Consider the following 20,982-nt stretch of genomic DNA (forward strand, 5'->3'; position numbering starts at 1 on the left):
TGAAGTCGTTTCCTCAATTCTTCAGGCTAGGAGAGAACTAACGGTAAAGCGTTTCCACCGTAGTTGGAGTACTTATGTGTCTTGGTGTGTATCCAGGAAGGCTCCTATGGCAGACTTTCAGCTAGGTCGTGCTTATCCATACTTTACTAACCGGTGTGTATGCAAGCCTAATAAGTTTCTTTACAAGATTTTTCTCTTGGAAAGTGGTCATGCTATTGGCTTTGACGTTGCAAGGCGGGTGTCGGGAGTGGTGGTTTTGTCTCACAAGTGCCTTGTTTGATCTTTCAGGTGGATAGAGAGGAATTGAGTACTCGGTTGGTAGTTCTACCAAGAGTGGTTTCTTGGTTTCGCAGAAATCGGCCTATTTTGATGCCGTTGGTTAATTAGGCATCAGCTGATTCAAATTCCCTCGATCTTGCCAGGGATTTGAGTATGTAGGTCGCCAATTTTGGCTCAATTTGGAGAAACAGAGGCTCTGTTTGTCTGGTATGTTCCCAACATGGTTTGGGAGACTGCGTTCTGCAGTCTGTTACACGCTGAATCTGTGATGCGGTTTGGCATGTTCGTTCTACGGCTGGATTGCCGTTACCGAAGTCGGTGGAAGCCCATTCTAATGGAAATATGGGCTCTTCTTGGGCGGATGCCCGAGGAGTCTCGGCGGTTCAACTTTGCCGAGCGGATTCTGGGTCGGGATCAAATGCTTTTGCTATGCTCTACAAGTTGATGCCCTGTTTTTTGGGGCCCTTTGTTTGCTCATTCGGTGCTGCAGAGTCGTCCGCACTCTCCCGCCCGTTTTGGAGCTTTGGTATAATCCCCATGGTCCTTTTGGAGTCCCCAGCATCCTCTAGGACGTATGAGAAAATAGGATTTTGGTACCTACCCGTAAATCCTTTTTCTCTTAGTCCGTAGAGTATGCTGGGCGCCCATCCCAGTGCGTACTGTGTCTGCAATTATTGCTTTTGGTTACACCCTGGTGGTGTCTTCTTTGTCAGGCGGTTGCTACCGTTGTTCATGCCATGGCATGCGGGGTCTTATTTTTGCTTATGTGGACACACGGTTTGTGTTACATATTCTCTCAGCATGTGGCTGTGTTTTGTTCATGCCGTTGGCTGGTATTCTACTGAATGCCACGTTCTACGGTGTGTTTGAGGTGTGAGCTGGTATGACGCTCACCGTGTTTATAACAATAAATTCTTTCTTCGAAATGTCCATCTCTCCTGGGCACAGTTTTCTAACTGAGGTCTGGAGGAGGGGCATAGAGGGAGGAGCCAGTTCACACCCAGTTTAAGTCTTTATAGTGTGCCCAAGCTCCTGTGGATCCGTCTATACCCCATGGTCCTTTTGGAGTTCCCAGCATCCTCTACGGACTAAGAGAAAAGGATTTACCGGTAGGTACCAAAATCCTATTATTGGGCGGTGGAAATATAATTAAATCTGTCTTTGAAAATGTTTGAGGTGGCGAGATGTCATCCAAGATAATGGACTCTGGGCATAAAACATGCACAATAGTGTTGAGGGACTTGTTTACAGGAGTATAGGTATCGGAATGCACTTATTTCCCGTCTGTTTTCAATGTGGTTGGAGCATGCAGTGGTCTAGTTTGAAAATGAAATCCCTGTTATCTGCACAATTGTTAGCTAGACATCCTCCTCACCAAAATGTGTAGCACTTTACTACACTGTCCCCATCTTCAAGGCTTCTTGTATATGCAGACTTGCATAACAGCGATTGAACAAATTCTTTAGAGTAGTCCCCAGCCCTTTTTTTTTTTTTTTTTTTTTAAAAGACCAGGTCATGTCCTATTTGTGTACTGTATTTGCGCATTTCCTTGTGCACAAAGCATACAAGTATTGTTCCACTGGGATTGTAAGCAAAGTCTTGCTAGCTTAGAATTGTTTGTTTTGGCAGGTCCACATGCAGTGTTCTGCTAAATGTCATTTTTTTATCTCCTTTTCTAGCAATGTTGTTGGCTCTCCTATTGGGATATTGGGATTGGTTCCCCAGACCTGAAATATTTCCAACTAAATTGACAGCGATTGCGTAGGATTACTATGTCTGCTATTGGCCTTTGTGTTATTGTAAGAGGGGCACATAACGTTCTTTATGGGTGATGTCAGTAATTGTCATTCTTTATGGATGATGTAAGTAAATGTCTCTGGTGGTTTACTTATTTCTGTACAGTGCTTCTTAATGATCCACAACTCGTCCGTTCCAGGAATAGTTGATTCATTGTATATTGAAATGATCACCCAGAACCTTCGCTGGATTCTGATGTTCCCTTTTTAATGGTTTCTGGACATTCTTACAAGAAAGTGCTGGCAGTACATTTATGTGCACACTAATGTAATAAATGAAAGTAATTTGTGAACAGACTAAAAGTACCCACACACTATACAGGTATTGTGCTGATATTTCAATAATCTGGTGATGTTTCATTGGGGGGGGGGGGGTATAACAGATGGACAGTGTCAAGTTAGACAGTCAATAGATAGACACCACATGTTAGTCAAAAGGTAGACAGGGTGAAAATAGTCGACATAAAAAAGGTAGACAACATTATCATTTATTTTTTTTTATTCTTTTGCATTTTTGGGGTTTGTGTGGATAGTTTTGTCATCTGGGACCACCAATTGTAGAAAGGCATCACCTCCCAGGGCTCGGTGGCTGACTGCGCTCGCCACAAGGTTTATGACCAGCTCTATGCCAACATGGACAAAGAAGGTATGAAAAAGTCCAAATACATGTAAATATGAAAAACCCCTGTATCTACCTTTTTTTTATTTATTTTTTTGTCGACCATTTTCATGTAGACCGTTTGACCTTGTCGACCTTTAGACCCTGTTGACCTAATGTCTGTCTAACAGTGTCTAGTTAGACAGTCAACAGATAGACACCATCTATCAAACACAAATTTTGGACCTGTATAACACACAGTGCGCTTAGAAATGGAAATACTGATATTTCCCTTTTCAGAGGAAATGCTTTTCATATTCCGGGTCCTTCTTCTGATGGTAAATGTCCGGAATGTATACCGAAAATATGAAAAGATAAAACAGCAAACAGTACAATGTGTAGTATGTTCCAAAATCTTAAGGAGTGATAAAGATGGAAGTATAGACTTCAGGTGCAGTTCAAAGGTGTACCTCAGTCACACAAAGAATAGAGGAGATATGCACATCAAGGTATCTTTAACCGAATAGTGCCCTGATTCCTTTAGAGATCTGATTTGGTGTTGTACATGCTCTACTGTGCAGACCAATGTAGTGGTGTTACCCAAGGAATAAACGGCTTATAATGTTTGAAAAAGCGTACCCCAACACTCACAGCAAGAGGAGGGGAAATAAACACATCAAGGTATCTTTGTATAGAGGATTATTCTGCTCAGTGCACAGCGTACCTGAACTCACAGTTTGTAATGTAATGCTGCTCCCATCAAGGTATCTTTACACAGCTGATGGAATTCTTTGTACAAATGTCTTTGTACATGTGTAGGTACACTGTTTCATATGCTGCAGAGGATTTATCTTCCCAGGAAGATTCCATACCATGTAATCAGGATCGCACTGTTGTAGGATCCCAGCTAGAGAGCCAGAATGGTTAGTCTCTCTGAGGGGGACTATTTCTCAGATTTCTGATAGGGTTGCTAGGACTGAGCATGCCACTCAAGTTCTATAATCCTCTATGGTTGTATGGTCTGATACTGCTTCCTCTGGGTCCCCTGCGGTACATTCTCACAAACGTGCACTTGCCAAACTTATGCAGGATGACACGGACACGATTCTGACACTGCAGATGGTGACGGGGGACGTGTCGAGGGGGACGGCATCACTTGCTAAGGGGGTGCAGTTGATGATTGAAGCCGTAAGGGATGTGTTACACATTGCTGACACAGCTCCTGAGCAGGTGGAGGAGGCCTTTTTCACAGACAGTAAAAAGCCCCCCCCCCCCTTACCTTCCCGGCATCCAAAGAATTGAATGCTATCTTTGAAAAAAGATATTCCAGATCCCTAAGAGAGTCTTGGTTGCTTTTCCCTTCCCAGAGGAAGATAGAAAAAGTGGGAGTCTCCGCCGATAGTTGACGCCTCCATCTCCAAGCTGTCCAAACAGGTGGTATTACCAGTCCCTGGATCTACCACGTTGAAAGACCCGGCAGATCGCAATGTGGATGCTACGCTAAAATCCATTTACACGGCTTCAGGGGCCATACTGCGGCCTACTATAGCCTGTGCTTGGATTGCAAAAGCTATTGCCAGGTGGTCAATCACTCTGGAAGAGGAATCGACTACGATGGATAACGGTGACGTTTATTTATTTTTACGCCATATTCAGGATTCTGCAGGATTCCTGGTAGATTCCATGACGGACCTGGGTTCCATGGCTGCGGGGATCTCCATGTCCGTCTCTGGCTGCGCCAATAGTCTGCGGACGCGGAATCCAGAAAAAGTGTGGAGGGTCTACCTTATACAGGTCAGGCTCTCTTTGGGGAGGTGCTAGTTGCGTGGATTGCCACGGCTACAGCGGGTAAGTCTCCTTTTCTCCCCTCAGCTGCACCGGCTACGAAGAAGCCTTTTACACTATCCACGTCACAGCCCTTTCGGGCTGCGAGGCCTAGAAAGAACAAGTCTTCGAACACCTTCTTCAGAGGTGGTCGTGCTAAAGGAAAGAAGCCTGCTCCCGCTGGCTCCCAGAACCAGAAGCCCACTTCTGATACCCCAAAATCTTCCGCATGATGGTGGACAGCTAGGCCTGGAGGAAGGTCAGGTGGGGGCAAGACTCCGGCATTTCAGTCACATCTGGATGTCGTCAGGCCTGGACCCCTGGGTTACTGGATATGGTGTCCAGAGGGTACAGGCTGGAGTTTCAAGATCTCCTGCCTCACCGTTTCTTCAAGTCAGGCTTACCAGCTCTGCTGGCAGACAGAACCGTTCTTCTGTAAGCTATACAAAAATTGGTGGTGTCCAGGGTCATTGTTCCAGTTCCACCTCATCAGTGGAACAAGGGTTACTATTCGAACCTTTTCGTGGTACCGAAGCCGGATGGTTCGGTAAGGCCAATTCTGAACTTAAAATCTTTGAACCCATACCTCAGGGAGTTCAAATTCAAAATGGAGTCTCTGAGAGCTGTCCTCTCAGGTCTGACGGAGGGGGAGTTCCTAGTGTCTCTGGACATCAAGGATACGTAACTCCATATTCCCATCTGGTCTCCGCATCAGGCATATCTCCGGTTTGCACTATTGGACAATCACTATCCGTTTCAGGCGCTGCCGTTTGGCCTCTCCACAGCACCAAGGTAATGGCGGAGATCCTGCGCAAGCAAGGGGTGAACATAATTCTGTATCTGGACTATCTCCTGATCAAGTCGTCTCCAGGGAGAAGTTGTTGCGATCTATTGCTCTCACGACACATCTGCTCAAGGAGCACGGTTGGATCCTGAACCTTCCGAAGTCTCATCTGGAGCCGACAAGGAGGCTGTCTTTCCTGGGAATGATCCTAGACATGGAAATGCAGAGGGTGTTTCTGCCGGTGGAGAAAGCATTGGTGATTCAATCAATGGTCTGGGATGTCTTAAAGCCTACCCGGGTCTCGGTTCATCAGTGCATCTGCCTTCTGGGGAAGATGGTTGCCTCCTACGAGGCTCTACAATACGGAAGGTTTCATGCTCGATCCTTTCAGCTGGATCTATTGGACCAGTGGTCGGGATCTCGCCTACACATGCACCAGAGGATCCGTCTGTCTCCGAAGGCCAGATTTTGCTCCTCTGCTGGATACAACTGCCGCACCTTCTGGAAGGCCGAAGGTTCGGCGTTCAGGACTGGATCCTTCTAACCACAGATGCAAGTCTAAGAGGTTGGGGAGCAGTCGCTCAGGGGGAAAACTTCCAAGGACGGTGGTCGGATCAAGAATCCCTTCTCCCGATAAACATTCTGGAGCTAAGAGCCATATACAATGGCCTTCTTCAAGCAGCACACCTCCTGCAGGATCGGGCTGTTCAGGTGCAGTCTGTCAACGTGACCACAGTGGCCTACATAAACCGACAAGCAAAACGAAGAGCAGGGCTGCAATATCAGAGGTGACAAGAATCCTCCTCTGGGCAGAAAGGCGCGATGTCAGTGATCTTTATTCCGGGCGTAGACAACTGGGAAGCAGACTTCCTCAGCAGACACGATCTCCATCCAGGAGAGTGGGGCCTCAACCTGGAGGTGTTCGAGGAGGTAACCAGTTGGTGGGGGGTTCCTCACATAGACATGATGGCCTCCCGCCTCAAGAAGAAGCTGTGGAGGTACTGTTCCAGGTCGAGATAGGCAGTGGCGGTGGACGCACTGGTAACACCGTGGGTGTTCACATCAGTGTATGCGTTCCCTCCACTTCCTCTGATACCAAAGGTTCTTCATCTGGTAAGACGAACAAAGGTTCTGGCAATCCTCATTGCTCCGGGGCTAGCCAAGGAGGGCTTGGTACGCGGATCTACTGGATCTTCTGCTGGAATATCCAAGGCCGTTACCTCTTTGGGAGGATCTGCTACTGCAGGGGCCGTTCGTTTACCATGGCTACGTTTGACGGCATGGTGGTTGAACGCCAGATCTTAGCTCAGAAGGGTATCCCGAGTGAGGTCATTCCTACCCTGATACTGGCTAGGAAGGGGGTAACGTATAAACATTACCATCGCATTTGGAAAAAATATGTTTCTTGGTGTGAGTCCAAGAAGTTTCCTGCGGTGGAGTTTCAACTTGGACGTTTTCTCCTTTTCCTGCAAGCAGGGGTGGATATGGGGATGAGATTGGGCTCCATCAAGGTCCAGATCTCTGCTTTGTCCATCTTCTTCCAAAAACAATTGGCTGTCCTCCCTGAGGTTGAGACCTTTTTGAAAGGGGTTCTGCACATCCAGCCTTCCTTTGTGGCGCCAACGGCACCCTGGGATCTCAATGTGGTGTTGCAGTTCCTGCAGTCTGCTTGGTTTGAGCCTCTACAGGAGGCTGATCTCAAGTTTCGCACGTGGAAGACTGTCACTTTGTTGGCCTTGGCTTCTGCACGACGTGTGTCAGAATTGGGGGCTTTATCTTGTAAAAGTCCCTATCTGATCTTCCATGAAGACAGGACGGAACTTAGGATTCGTCCACAGTTCCTGCCTAAGGTTGTATCGGCTTTCCATATCAACCAACCTATTATGGTGCCAGTGGCTACTGACTCCTCAATTGCTTCAAAGGCCTTGGATGTCGTGAGGACTTTGAAGATTTATGTGAAGAGGACGGCTCGTCATAGGAAAAGTGACTCTCTGTTTGTCCTCTATGATCCCAAGATAATTGGGTGTCCTGCTTCTAAGCAGTCGATTTTCACGCTGGATCAGATTCACTATCCAGCATGCTTATTCAACGGCAGGATTGCCGTGTCCGAACTCCTGTAAAGGCCCACTCTACTCGTAAGGTGGGCTCTTCCTGGGCGGCTGCCCGGGGTGTCTCGGCTGTATAACTCTGCCGAGCAGCTACTTGGTCTGGGTCGAACACGTTTGCCAAGTTTTACAAGTTCGATACTTTGGCCTCTGATGACCTCAAGTTTGGTCAAGCAGTGTTACAGGAGCCTCTGTGCTCTCCCTCCCGTACTGGGAGCTTTGGTACATCCCCATAGTACTAATATGGACCCCAGCATCCTCTAAGACGTAAGAGAAAATAGGATTTTAATTACCTACCAGTAAATGCTTTTCTCGTGGTTCGAGGATGCTGGGCGCCCGCCCGCCCGCCCAGCGCTGTGTTTTCCTGCATTGGTTTTTATAGTTCAGTACTGCCTGGTTCCTACATAAGTTCTGCGTTATTTACTGTTTCAGCTGTTGCTGAGTTATTCCGGCATGTTAGCCGGATTTGCCTGTTGTGTGAGCTGGTATGAATCTCGCGACTATCTGTGTAATTCCTTCTCTCGAAGTATGTAGTCTCCTCGGGCACAGTTTCTAGACTGAGTCTGCTAGGAGGGGCATAGAGGGAGGAGCCAGCCAACACTAATAAACTCTTAAAGTGCCAATGGCTCCTGGTGGACCTGACTATACCCCATGGTACTAATATGGACTAATCCTCTACGGACTACGAGAAAAGGATTTACCGGTAGGTAATTTAAAATACTATTTCTGCAGTGGGGTACACTGTGTTCCACAGGGAATACATTGGGTGTAGAGAGAGATCTTGATCTAGGCACCAACAGGTTAAAGCTTTAGCTGTCCCAAGATGCATTGTGGCCTCCTCTATAACCCCACCTCCAGGCACTGAGAGCTCAGTTTTCAGCTGGTGTCTGCAGAAGCAGTCACTTAACAGGTGGGCTGCACTGGGCAGCCCTGAAAAAGCATTTTCTGACAGAAAATTTCTTCAAAACTGGGCTGTCAGCGCTGTATGTCATGGTGACATTTCAGCACTGCAGCTCCATCACTTCCCAAGTGGCGTCTCATACTCCCGCTGGCTCAGATCCCGGGTACTTGCGGCGGAGACGCTCCGGTTTAGGCACACAGTTGCAGACGCTCTCCATGGCTGCTACGGGGAGGAGGTAAGAGCGTGTGAAAGGGGTATAAGACTCCACAGTACCAGGTGGTGAAATCCAGTATATGGTAGCTGGCGCTTGACTTGTAGCCCATCCCCTGGCCCAGGGCGCCATCTACTGCTGGTGTTCCCACCCTGGAGCTGCCTACACTCTCTCTCACTCCCTGACTGAGACGCTGGGTGCCATTTTCTAAAATAGATGCGACTGCAGGGCAAAGTCTCCTTTGTAAACCCTCCCTGTACATCAGCGCTGTGGTTTTACAAACAAGTATTCTACATGTCGATATTAAGACAGCGTTGGTTAAGAACAAGTGTACCTGTGCCAGAATATATTGTACGAGCATTGTGATATATACATCCGGTCTCAGACCACATATAGTATTGATTCTCTATTCCCTATTCTCTTTGCATTAGTAATATCATTCAACATGATCTTTACATGCTTCTAGAATGAACAAGTTCCAAAACATATTTTATTTTAAAATTATGTAAAACAATGACAGTGTTCGTATAAGTACGATTATCTCCAATACATCATCCCTCTAACATATACAATGGGGGTCTGCTTTAACATAGATACATAAACACTTCTTCCGTGATATCCTCCTTCCAGTATTGCAGATTGGAGGTCATATCGGAACGAGATAGAGTTCCAGTGTATCATGCATCTACTGGGAGACACCACACAATACACTGGATGGTTGATTAATTCTACAAATCTTATGAAAAAAACTCTCCTGCGAGTTTGAATTTCTGGGTATCCTATGCTTTTCCCTGATATCACCAGGCACAAATGTTTGATTGTTTGACAACGTAAGATCTGCTCAGAAATAAGTGTTCAAGAATACCATATATTGTTTATATTTCTGTATATACACATATATTGAGATACGCCCTGATTAAGTCTTTGTGTGAGACGAAACGCATCATGTACTCTATCTCGTTCTGATGTAACCTCCAATCTGCAATATTGGAAGGAGGATATCACGGAAGAAGTGTTTATGTATCTATGTTAAACTAGACCCCCATTGTATATGTTAGAGGGTTGATGTATTGGAGATGATCATACTTATGTAAAACAAAGACAGTGTTCGTATATCTTTAAATTTTAAAATAAAATATGTTTTGGAACTTATTGTTCATTCTAGAAGCATGTAAAGGTCATGTTGAATGATATTACTAATGCAAAGAGAATAGGGAGTCCATACAAGTTTCTGGGGGTGCCAATTCCACGATAGATGATAGGAGAGAGAGCAAGAAAACTCTCTGCGCTATTTGACTTAGAGTAGTAAGATGAAAATGACTCAAGCAGGCTGCCCTATTTCACTAGGTACCCTGTTAGAAGGAACTGATACAATAGTTATAAAACAACAGTGAAAATGGCGCCTTCGGGCTGATGTGACACCCATAATTTAATTAAACAAAATGATGGTATAACACAATCACAATATGCTATTATAAAACCATCAGCAGATTCCAAAATACAAATTTATTAAAATTCATAAAACTCATCAGTGTCCATAATGGTATATGGATTTTTCATCAATCATTTCATCCCCTACTGATATTCAGTGGGGGTCAAAATAAGAGCAAGTATATAGATCTTTCGTTGTCGAACTCTTCCTTTTCAAACTGCAGACTGGAGGTCACGACATAACACAACTGATAACCCAATGCGCTTCGTCTCAGGTGGAGACTTCATCGGGGGTATATCTACAATGTCAGAACACAATTTTCAGAACATTTGGTTACACGTTTGCTCTATTATTTAAATAGTTATAATAGAAACAAAAATTGGAATACTACTGATACATATAGGCTACTGGAACAAACAAAAACTAGTGTATACAAATAGAAAAAACCCTGTGTCCAGACAGGTAAAAGATTCACATACCTCTTTCGAGTAGTTAACATCAATAGGTAAGTAGATATAATTGCTCTGGGACACTTACACCAATAAGAGGGAATAGCACCCTATTAGGCTTGAAGCTGACGATGCCTATTGAAAAATCATCCTTAACATATTTTTTAGAAAAGGCAACAATATTAACTTGGACTTAGACACAACCCTTCTACACCAATACAGGAGGACATACCTGGCCAACACTGAAAATGGGTGTGTGATACTTAGAGTGGGATTCAGTAGATAATTTCAAAATTATTCCACCTGAGGGATTTATAATTAAATGGAATTGTCAATTTCATAACAAAACTGTATATACGAAGGAAGGAAAAAAATTAAAATGCCTAACCTATATACTTAAGGGCCAAGTGCGAACCACAATTAATCACTTAGTATATTGATTATCGTAAATCTGTTGATATACAGAGTCAATTAAAAAAATTCCAGCCTTATTAAGAACAAAATAGTATAGGAACCGAATGATGGCAGATAAAACTTAAAAGATATATGCATTCAGTGATTCATATCATAAGTCCATTGGATCGCAGTTAATATGATACATAGTCCAATTCACAATATTCTTAACATAAATGGGGTAAAAAAAAATCAGAGTAAGAGAAAGTTCAGACATAACCAAACTGCAAAATGCTTAACATGCTGTGTATCCTAGTATCACCTGTGTGCAAGTGAATACACTGCTCTCCCTTATACTGTACAGAATGCAGTGACATCACTTCCTCTCTGTGGTTATAGGTGCATCACTAATATAAAGATTAGCTACAAATTAAACGTTACTTCGATCTAACCTACATATGTATAAGGGCACTTAAGTAGGTGCAACTAGCAGCCCGGAAGCTGCGCATGGGACGTACTTGGACGTTCAAACATGACAATGATCCAAAACACAAGGCCAAGTCGACCTGTCATTGGCTACAGCAGAATAAAGTGAAGGTTCTGGAGTGGCCATCTCAGTCTCCTGACCTCAATATCATTGAGCCACTCTGGGGAGATCTCAAATGTGCAGTTCATGCAAGACAGCCCAAGAATTTACAGGAACTGGAGGCTTTTTGCCAAGAAGAATGGGCAGCTTTACCATCTGAGAAAATAAAGAGCCTCATCCACAACTACCACAAAAGACTTCAAGCTGTCATTGATGTTAAAGGGGGCAATACACGGTATTAAGAACTGGGGTATGTAAACTTTTGATCAGGGTTATTTGGGTAGTTTCTGTTGTCATTATGATTTAAAAAGAGTAAACACAGTTGTTTGACAATAAATGGCATCACCCAACCACTAACCATGAGTGAAAGAAAAGTTTGAGTTTCATATTCTCTGACAAATGGTCAGAAAATCACAAATTCTGCTAGGGTATGTAAACTTATGAGCACAACTGTGTATGTATGTGTGTGTATATGTATATATATATATATATATATATATATATTTTATTTATTATGGGTTAAAGTGGCGGGGAATGAGTTCCACCACCTGTAATAGTAGCACTGTAATTCCAACAGAAAAACCTGCCCCATCGTCTACATCAATAGATGATGCAAGCGACGCTAGTGTTACTGATGAGATGCAGCCACCTCCCCATTCCTTGGTTCTTGGTAGCTCCACGGTCCTCCTCCATTTACAACCCACCCCTCCTGATACTCACACACGCTGTGTCTGTTGGACAGTATTCCAACCCTCCTCAGGTCCCAGTGGCTTCCTTTTCTGGCACGGCATATATGATGTCATGCGGTCATCACTGCTGAAGTGAAGTGGAGCTATGAAGATGAGCAGACTCTGTGCATCTTGAAGATAAGGTGATAGGGGGCTAGAGGGACAAGAGAGACGAGAGGTAGGTAAACTGCTGGAGGGATACAGGGCATGGAGCTGCTGTATGGACACAAGCGGTGAGCTGCTGGAGTGAGGCAATCTATAAATTAAACTGGGTATTTCTTGGCAAATCAGTAATGGAGAAGTATTTGGGGGTGCTCATTGACAGATGTAGCAGTAGTGCCCAATGTCAGGATGCAGCAGTAAAGGCCAATAAGGTATTAGTATGCATAAAAAGGGGAATGGAGACAAGGGATGAAAGTGTAATTCTGCCACTGTATAAAGCATTGGTACGGCTGCATCTAGAATACTGTGTACAGTTCTAGGCTCCTCACTAAAAAAAATGACATAGAAGAACTTGAAAAGGTTCAGAGTAGAGCTACAAAATTGATTAATGTTTTAGAGTCATTGGATTATAAGGAAAGGCGATCTAGGTTAGATATGTTTACACTAGAAAAAAAGGTGTCTAAGAGGAGATGTGATTAATATCTTCAAATACATCAAGGGACAATAAAAGTAACTGACAGGTGATTTGCTTATCGAGAGATCTATACACAGGACACGTGGTCACCCTCTAAGGTTAGAGGAGAGGAAGTTTAACACCAAGCATAGGAGGGTTTCTTCACAGTCCAGGCACTAAGATTATGGAATTCACTGCCAGAGAAGGTTGTAATGTCTGACTCAAATCATGTGTTTAAGAAAGGGTTAGACACATTTTTATCCAAAAACAGTGCTCGAGGGATATCATCTGTAATCATTATGGAATATAGTATTTGGTACAGTATACATATCATTGTCCTTTATTTTAAATCACACATTTCTTGGAAGTCATACCTAGGATTAGAACTCATGACCTGTTACACTGAAGGAAGATACCTTACTGATCGAGATATTTGCTCCTGCAAAGCAAGTCTGCAGATTCTAACTATATGAAGCTTCTAGTTAGAATTGTCAGTTCAACACTATTGCAACTAGGCAGATCTATGTAGTGTACATACACACACTACATAGATCTCAGTCACTCACAATGCTGATTATTTCTCTGACAATTTATTTTGCAAGTGTCATGCCCAGGATTAGAACCCACAACCTATTGCACTGGAAGCAGACACCTTACTGATAGAGCTATTTACTTCATATATAGGAAGAATGAGAATTCTAACCATAAGACGTTACTTGTAATTGTCAGAGAATAAACATCTTCATATAGTTAGAATTCTCATGCTTCCTATATAGCAACAAATAGCTCCATCAGTAAGGCGTTTTCTTCCAGTGCAATAGGTTGTGGGTTCTTTAATATGAACTCTTTATTAAACAGTCAAACAGATTCCAGAGTCAAGGCACACAAGGTGTAAAACACACACAAACATTGAGAGCATATTGGATAAACAGAAAAACAATTTATCTTGTCATGTCAAACACACAAAACAATAATGACTGTGTTTTTTTTTTGTTTTTTTTCTTCCTGCAATGTGATTAAATGGAAAAAAGGCAACAATGCCTAGATAATGACAATTAAAATATATCAATCAAGCCAAAGCATTTTCACATCAAATTGCAGAGTAAGAAAAGAGAAAGATAGAGGGAGAGCGAAAAAGTAGAAAAGGAAGAAAACATAAGTAAAATAAGGAATTGGGAAGTATAAGACATGAAAGAAGGGTAATAAGGAAAGAGGATAAGAAAAAGGGAAACGCGAAGATAAAAACGTAAGAGCATGAGGAGGACTTAGAGTGTAAAAAACAACAAAGAAATTGTATTTTAGGTTGGACATCACAACATGGAGAATATACATAATTAATAGTAGCGTTGTGGATTCATGAAAAGATAGGGCATTAACAACTGATTGAAAGATTTTTATTTTATCTTTAAAGGATTTTCAAATACCTTCAATATACGCTGCTGAGTAGATGAAACAAGACAAGCCTACTGCATGATGGGGCGGCCTCCCCCTGGGGGACTCCAGGGTGGGAAGCCGACTTCTACAGTTCACCCAGGTCTAGTTGAAGACCACTTCAGACGCATGAGAGCGGGAAGTTGTCTCTCACGGGTATGTAGTCTCTTTCAAGAGACGTCCCCCTCGCCAGTTTTGCACCACGGTTATATTCGGATCCCTTAAAAGCGCAGTCTTTACAAATGGTTGTGAGTTTTCTCCTAGATACTGGAGTGGTGGTGCCGGTACCTCTGTCCAAGAGAGGCAGAGGACTAGACCCTGTTTCTAGTTCCGAAACCCAACTGATCTTACCAGTCCATACGCAACCTCAAATCATTGAACAAGTTTGGGAGAGTGTCCAAGTTCCGTATGGAAACTCTGCACTCCATTGTACTGGCTATGGAACCCGGAGACTATATGGCAGGGCTGGCCAAACCAGTCCTCGAGATCTACCAACAGGTCATGTTTTCCAGGCCTCCTGGAGATCTGTAGGCTTGTCAGTTAGGAATGAATGCAGCACATCTTAATTGGTAATGACTACACCTGTGTACTAGCTAGGTGGTCTGGAAAATGTGAACTGTTGGTAGATCTTGAGGACTGTTTTGGCCAGCCCTGCTATATGGTATCCCTGGACATACGGGATGCATACCTGCATATACCTATTGCCATGTCTCATCAGCAATATCTGCAGTTTACTATTCGCAACATCCACTATCCGTTTCAGGCTCTACCATTTGGACTGGCTATGGTCCCTCGCATCTTCACCAAGGTTATGGCTGTGATGACGGCTCATCTCCATCACCAGGGAGTCGGGCTCCTGCTGTATCTGGACGACTTGCTGATTCTGGCAAACTCCCACGATGTCTTTCTCAGTCATCTACAACTAACGATAAACTTCCTACAAGCCCACGGGTGGCTCATCAATTGGACGAAGTCTTCGCTGGTCCCAACTCAGAGTATGGTGCACCTGGGGGCACACCTGGTGTCAACTGACCGTTTTCTGGGAGTGTTTGGAAAAACGCAGGTGTGTCGAAGCGTTTGCAGGGCGGGTGTCTGATGTCAATTCCGGGAAAGAAAAGGCTGAAGTGATTGCAGCAGCTGAGTAAGTTCTGAGCTACTCAGAAACTGCACTAAACTTTTTTGTACCGCTCGGTTGCACATGTGATTGCACACTTGTAAAGCAAGCATACACTCCCCTATAGGCGGTGACTATCTGTTTGCAGCGCTGCAAAAAATAGCTAGCGAGCGATCAACTTGGAATGAATCCCTATGTTGAAAGCCCGCAAATCGGCATCTGCTATTACAGGGTCTGGAATTCTTACTTCATCTGGTGTGCTGATAAGAACTGTGATGGGTACAGATTCAAAACATCCAGAATCCTGGTATTCCTGCAACACGGCCTGGACTTAGGCCTTCGTCTGGCCTCCCTGAAGGTTCACATACTGTATCTGCCTTTTCTGTGTGGTTTCGGAGAAAGATTGCATCTATACCCGACGTTCATATATTTACTCAGGGTGTGCTACGGATTCAGCCTCCCTATGTCCCTCTGGTGGCTCCATGGGATTTATCTGTTGTCCTGACTGCCCTGCAAGAGTATGCATTTGAATCTCTTGAGTCAGTTGACCTTAAAAGGCTCACAGCCAAGGTCCTCTTTCTGCTGGCTATTGCCTCTGCTAGGAGGGTGTCGGACCTAGGTGCTTTGTCCTGTCCACCCTTTCTGATATTTCATTGTGACCGAGCAGTTCTTAGAACTCGAACTGGTTATTTACCTAGGGTGGTGTCATCTTTTCACCTTAACCAAGAGATTGTGGTTCCGGCCCTCATCTCTTCTAATTTGTCCTCCAAAGAGAGGTCTTTGGATGTGGTACGGGCTCTCCACATATACAGTAGGTGGAGAGGACTGCCTCTATTCGCAAGTCAGATTCCCTCTTTGTACTGTTTGGTTTCCGCAAACCTGGCTGGCCAGCGAATAAGCAAACCTTGGCCAGATGGATTAGAATGGTGATTGCACAAGCTTATGCACAGGCTGGACTTCCAGCTCCTGCTGCTATTAAAGCCCATTCTACTGTCTGTTGGACCTTCTTGGGCGACCCATCGTGGTGCGTCCGCAGAACAATTGTGCAAGGCGGCTACGTGGTCCTCTGTGAACATGTTCATTAGGTTCTATGCCTTTGATATTTCTGCCTCCCAGGATGCTTCCTTTGGACGCCGGTTTCTCTTGCCCGCTGCAGCGCGTCCCCTCCCTTGAGGAACTGCTTTAGGACATCCCTGATGTTTCCCTGTGGAAACCAATGTACCCTGCTGCAGAAAAGGAGACTTATGGTAGACTTACCATTGTTAAATCTCTTTCTACGATGTACATTGGTTCCACAGGGCACCCACCCTAACGCACCTAGCTTCTATGGGTTTGTATGGCATTAGCCGCTGGTACCTTCTCCTGTCATGAGAATGTGGTTCTATGTGACTAATATCTGCATTGGACTGGTTAACGACACTGAGCTCACAGTGACTGGAGGCGGGGTTATAGAGGAGGCCCCAATGCATCCTTGGACAGCCTAAAGCTTTAACCTGTTGGTGCCTGGATCAAGATCCATCTCTACACCCCAATGTTTCCCTGTGGAACCAATGTACCTACATTTAACAATGGTAAGTCTACCATAAATCTCCTTTTCTTTTAGAAGAACTCTACTCCTTTATCTATATGGAAAGTAGCCCTACAGCGTTCATGAAAAATAACTTCTAGAAGAGCAAGTTCCTATTCCGTTACACTTGGAGCTGTCTGATTGATCCAATGACACAAACTTAAATGTTTAGCTACAGTAATTATAACTATCGCGATTAAATTAGAAATTTCAAATTTTGAGAGCCATGGGAGGAAATCCGCAAGTATCATAGTTCTGATTGACATAGCTAGGCCTAGTTGGAAGGCGTTGTTCACATATGCAAGAAATGTGTTCCAGAATTTCTTAATTTTTCAGCAAGACCCAAAATTGTGCGTTAAAGTGGCATCCAACATTTTTCATTTAGGGCAAATTCCCAGCTCTAACTGGCTAAAATGTTTCCTCTGAGAGGGCGAAACATACATTCTATTCAAGACTCTAATATGGGTCTCTTGAAGTCTGACTGATCGTAAGCTTTTAAGGACCAAATCAGTGTTCTTGAGGATTTCTGCGATCTCTGGATAATCAGGGATTTCTTTTTTCCAAGCTAAATAAAGTGGTGACCAGGAAGGGGTATTAACGGCTAGCACATCACTATAAAGGTATTGGATTCTGTACAGGTGCAGATGGCAAAAAGCAAGGGTATTATTAAATATAGGGGAAGGTATCAATTTCCCCATAGGATCTTTTAAGGAAATAATGTAGTGCCGAAGTTGAATGAACATGAAGAAATTCTTCTGAGGAATGCCAAACTTCTCTTGTAGTTGGGCAAAGGAAAGTATCTGTCCACCAGGGTCAAATGCATCTTTAACTACACTTAGTCCCCAGCAATGCCAAGTGTAAAATGTAGTATTCTCTAAGGACGGACGGAAATTGGGGTTGCCCCAAACAGGTAAGTAAGGGGTTGAGAGGGGATCACGCTTAAGGCTTTTATGTGCAGCTTTCCAAGCTCTATATGTACAGTTAAACAGAACATTCGACTTGAAGTCTTTCAGGGGACTAATGGAAGGAGTATGAAGAAGCGCTGCTGGGGCATAGGGAAAGAATAAAGCTTCTTCTAAATTCAAATTTGTGACAATGCCTTGACACAACAACCAATCCGAGGTATATCGGAAAAGGGCTGCTCTTGCAAATGCTAAGACATTAGGTACACTCAGACCTTCTTTCTTTTTATTGATGTAGGTTCGAGGTCTAGGCATACAGGGTTTCCCTCCGTTCCAAATAAATTTTTAAAATATCCACGCACAAGAAAGAGCCTCCTTATTTGATATTGTGATGGGGAGCAATTGAATCATATAGGCTAGTTTGGGGAAGGAGACTGATTTTACCACCGCAATCCTGCCTAATAAATACAGTGGGAGGTTCATCCAATTTTCGAGTTGAGATTTTATTTTCTGGATAATAGGAAGGTAGTTTAATAACTATAATTGTGACAGGTGAGCGGGAATGTACACTCCCAGATATTTCAATTTTTTCATAGTTAAAGTAAACCAGGTAGAAAGATCAGTAAGCAGTGGTGAATCTTTTGGGGAGATCAATGGTAGACATTCCGATTTAAGTGTATTGATTCGATAGCCAGCAAATGAGCCAAATACACTAATGGTTTTGAAGATAGCAGGGATGGAGGTCAAAGGGTCAGTTATAAAAAGGAGCATATCGTCTGCAAACAAACTCAATTTGGATTCTATGCATTTTACAGAAATACCTTTTAAACAATGGTAATTGTCGCAGTGCGATCTCTAGTGGTTCCAAAACTGCTGCAAATAGTAATGGGGATGGTGGGCATCCTTGTCTGGTTTCTCTCTGTGTTAAAAAAGGGGTTGATAAATATTTATTTATGAATATTTGGGTCGACTGGTTGTGATATAAAATTCGTAGAGTATCAATAAATTGGTGAGAAAAGCCAAATCATAGGAGTGTTATGAACAGGTGATCCCACATCACTAAATCAAATGCTTTTTCAGCGTCTAATGATAGTAAAAATGGCAGAACATCTGTGTGAGAATCCTCCAAAGACTGCATTACTGTCAGAACCTTCCTTATATTAGTCACGGAATGTCTTTCCATATAAAGCCACGTTGTGGGTTCTAATCCTGGGCATGACACTTGTAAAATGTCTATCTATAATAAAGAGGATGTGACTTGTAAGGTACAGGAGCCAGTAGGGGAGTTGGCCACGGAAGAGATAGCGGTGGCAATGGTGTCGTTGAACACACGGAACGAGAGGAGAGGTGCTGTCCTTCAGAGCAGGAACCCGGCGGCAGCTGACTCCATTGCCTCCCACAGTTACGCCTCTGTGTGTTTGTATGCTCTGCCTGTCTCGGGCCCTTACACTGGATGAAAAATCTCCCCTACTGTCGAGACTATCAAAACATACAATCTTGTGCCATGTTTATTAGCATGTATAGCGGTTTTGAAAAAGCTGTATTTTAGCTATATAAGAACTCTACAAATAAAAATGTTTATATGATCGATACTGGACTGTCCAGTCCCAAACTGTCTTTTCATGGCTCGCAATAGACCTTCTATTGTATCATTCTGCTTTGTGTCTCTGCAGTGATTTACGTTTCAACCGCATCAGAGAGATAAATTTGGGAGCCCTTCAGAAGCTGACCGCCCTCAACACTTTGTAAGACCCTGAGCAATATCTTTTCTCTTTTTAGTAATCTGGAAGTGTTTTCTATGCCATTAATAAGCCCATCTGCAACAGATAAGTAGCTGACTGGAGTTTATGGATGTTCTTGTTTAATTATGCGTGTCACAAACTGGTTAAAAAATAAATTAAAAAAAATACAATTTGGAGCTAGAAATCTAATGTAATCTTTAATTACATACATATGAAAGGTAAAAAAAAATTCTCCTGCAGGGTCTACAGGGTATCCACAGGATACATTGGGATATGGTGGAGCAACAGCGGATCTGCACCAAACATTCAAAGCTTTTTGGCCTCCCAGCATGCAACGGGCCCATCCATATATCCCTGCCTCCTGGCTTAGGCAAATCAGTTTTTTGTTTGGTGTGGCAGGAGCCGAACCATGGTCTAAGGGCTGTTGGTTTTAGCAGCCATAAGCTTTCTTTAAGGGGATACTGTACTGGAAAAAGACTTAGGTGTTCTCATAGATAGCAAACTAAGCAGCAGTTCCGAAAGTAGGATGGCAGCAAAAAAGGCTAATAAGATACTAGCATGCATAAAACGGGGAATTGATGCAAGGAACGAGGGTGTTATACTCCCGTTATATAAATCACTAGTGAGACCACACCTTGAATACTGCATACAATTCTGGGCACCGCACTACAAAAAGGATATCCTGGAGCTAGAAAAGGTTCAGAGGAGGGCGACTAAACTAATTAAGGGCATGGAGACGATGGAATACAAGGAAAGGCTTGAAAGACTAGGCATGTTTACATTGGAAAAGAGGAGACTAAGAGGGGATATGATCAACATCTACAAATATATAAGGGGACAATACACAGAGCTTGCGCGGGACTTGTTTTTGGCCAGATCAACACATAGGACTCGTGGACACTCGCTCAGGTTAGAGGAGAGGAGGTTCCGCACAATACGTCGTAAAGGCTTTTTCACGGTAAGAACAATACGTGTTTGGAATTTCCTGCCTGAGGGAGTTGTAATGGTGGAATCTGTCAACACCTTTAAGAATGGGTTAGATAAATTCCTAATGGATAAGGATATCCAGGGTTATGGTGCATAGTCACGCATTATAGTTACTACAAAAAGGGATAAAATGCAACTGCTGACATCAGCATCAGTCAAAAAATTTCAGACAAATCATCATGCATAGGAGACCACAAATAGGTTGAACTCGATGGACAATTGTCTTTTTTCAACCTCAGATACTATGATATTATGTTATACTATGTTATTTTATTTTTATAGTATTACTATTTTTTCTGAGTGATCTTTCTAAACAGCGTCTTATACGTACCTTAGAAAGAGTCGCTTCAACAACTCTCCGCCAGGTTGCAACAAGGGTTACCCACGAGTACAGTGCTGTTTCGGTGGGCGTCTGTGTCGATAAAACTAGCAGATCCAGCAGATGTTACCAGGCTGTGGCCGGAGCACGGGGAGAAAGTAAGGCTTCGGTTCCGCTTAGAGGGGGAACACGGACACTGCCCCACTGTTTTGGATGGA

At 43.6% G+C, this 20,982-nt stretch overlaps 1 protein-coding gene across 1 annotated transcript in view; it reads left to right on the forward strand.

Moving 5' to 3' along the window:
- LOC135057245 (peroxidasin homolog) overlaps positions 1-20,982 on the forward strand; it is a 167,396-nt gene that overhangs the window by 15,270 nt on the left and 131,144 nt on the right. Inside the window, exon 3 of the mRNA XM_063963136.1 lies at positions 19,390-19,461. Coding sequence (XP_063819206.1) covers positions 19,390-19,461 — 72 coding nt within the window. The remainder of the gene's footprint in view (positions 1-19,389; positions 19,462-20,982) is intronic.

This window comes from Pseudophryne corroboree, chromosome 3, assembly GCF_028390025.1.
Source record: "Pseudophryne corroboree isolate aPseCor3 chromosome 3, aPseCor3.hap2, whole genome shotgun sequence".
Taxonomy (NCBI): domain Eukaryota; kingdom Metazoa; phylum Chordata; class Amphibia; order Anura; family Myobatrachidae; genus Pseudophryne; species Pseudophryne corroboree.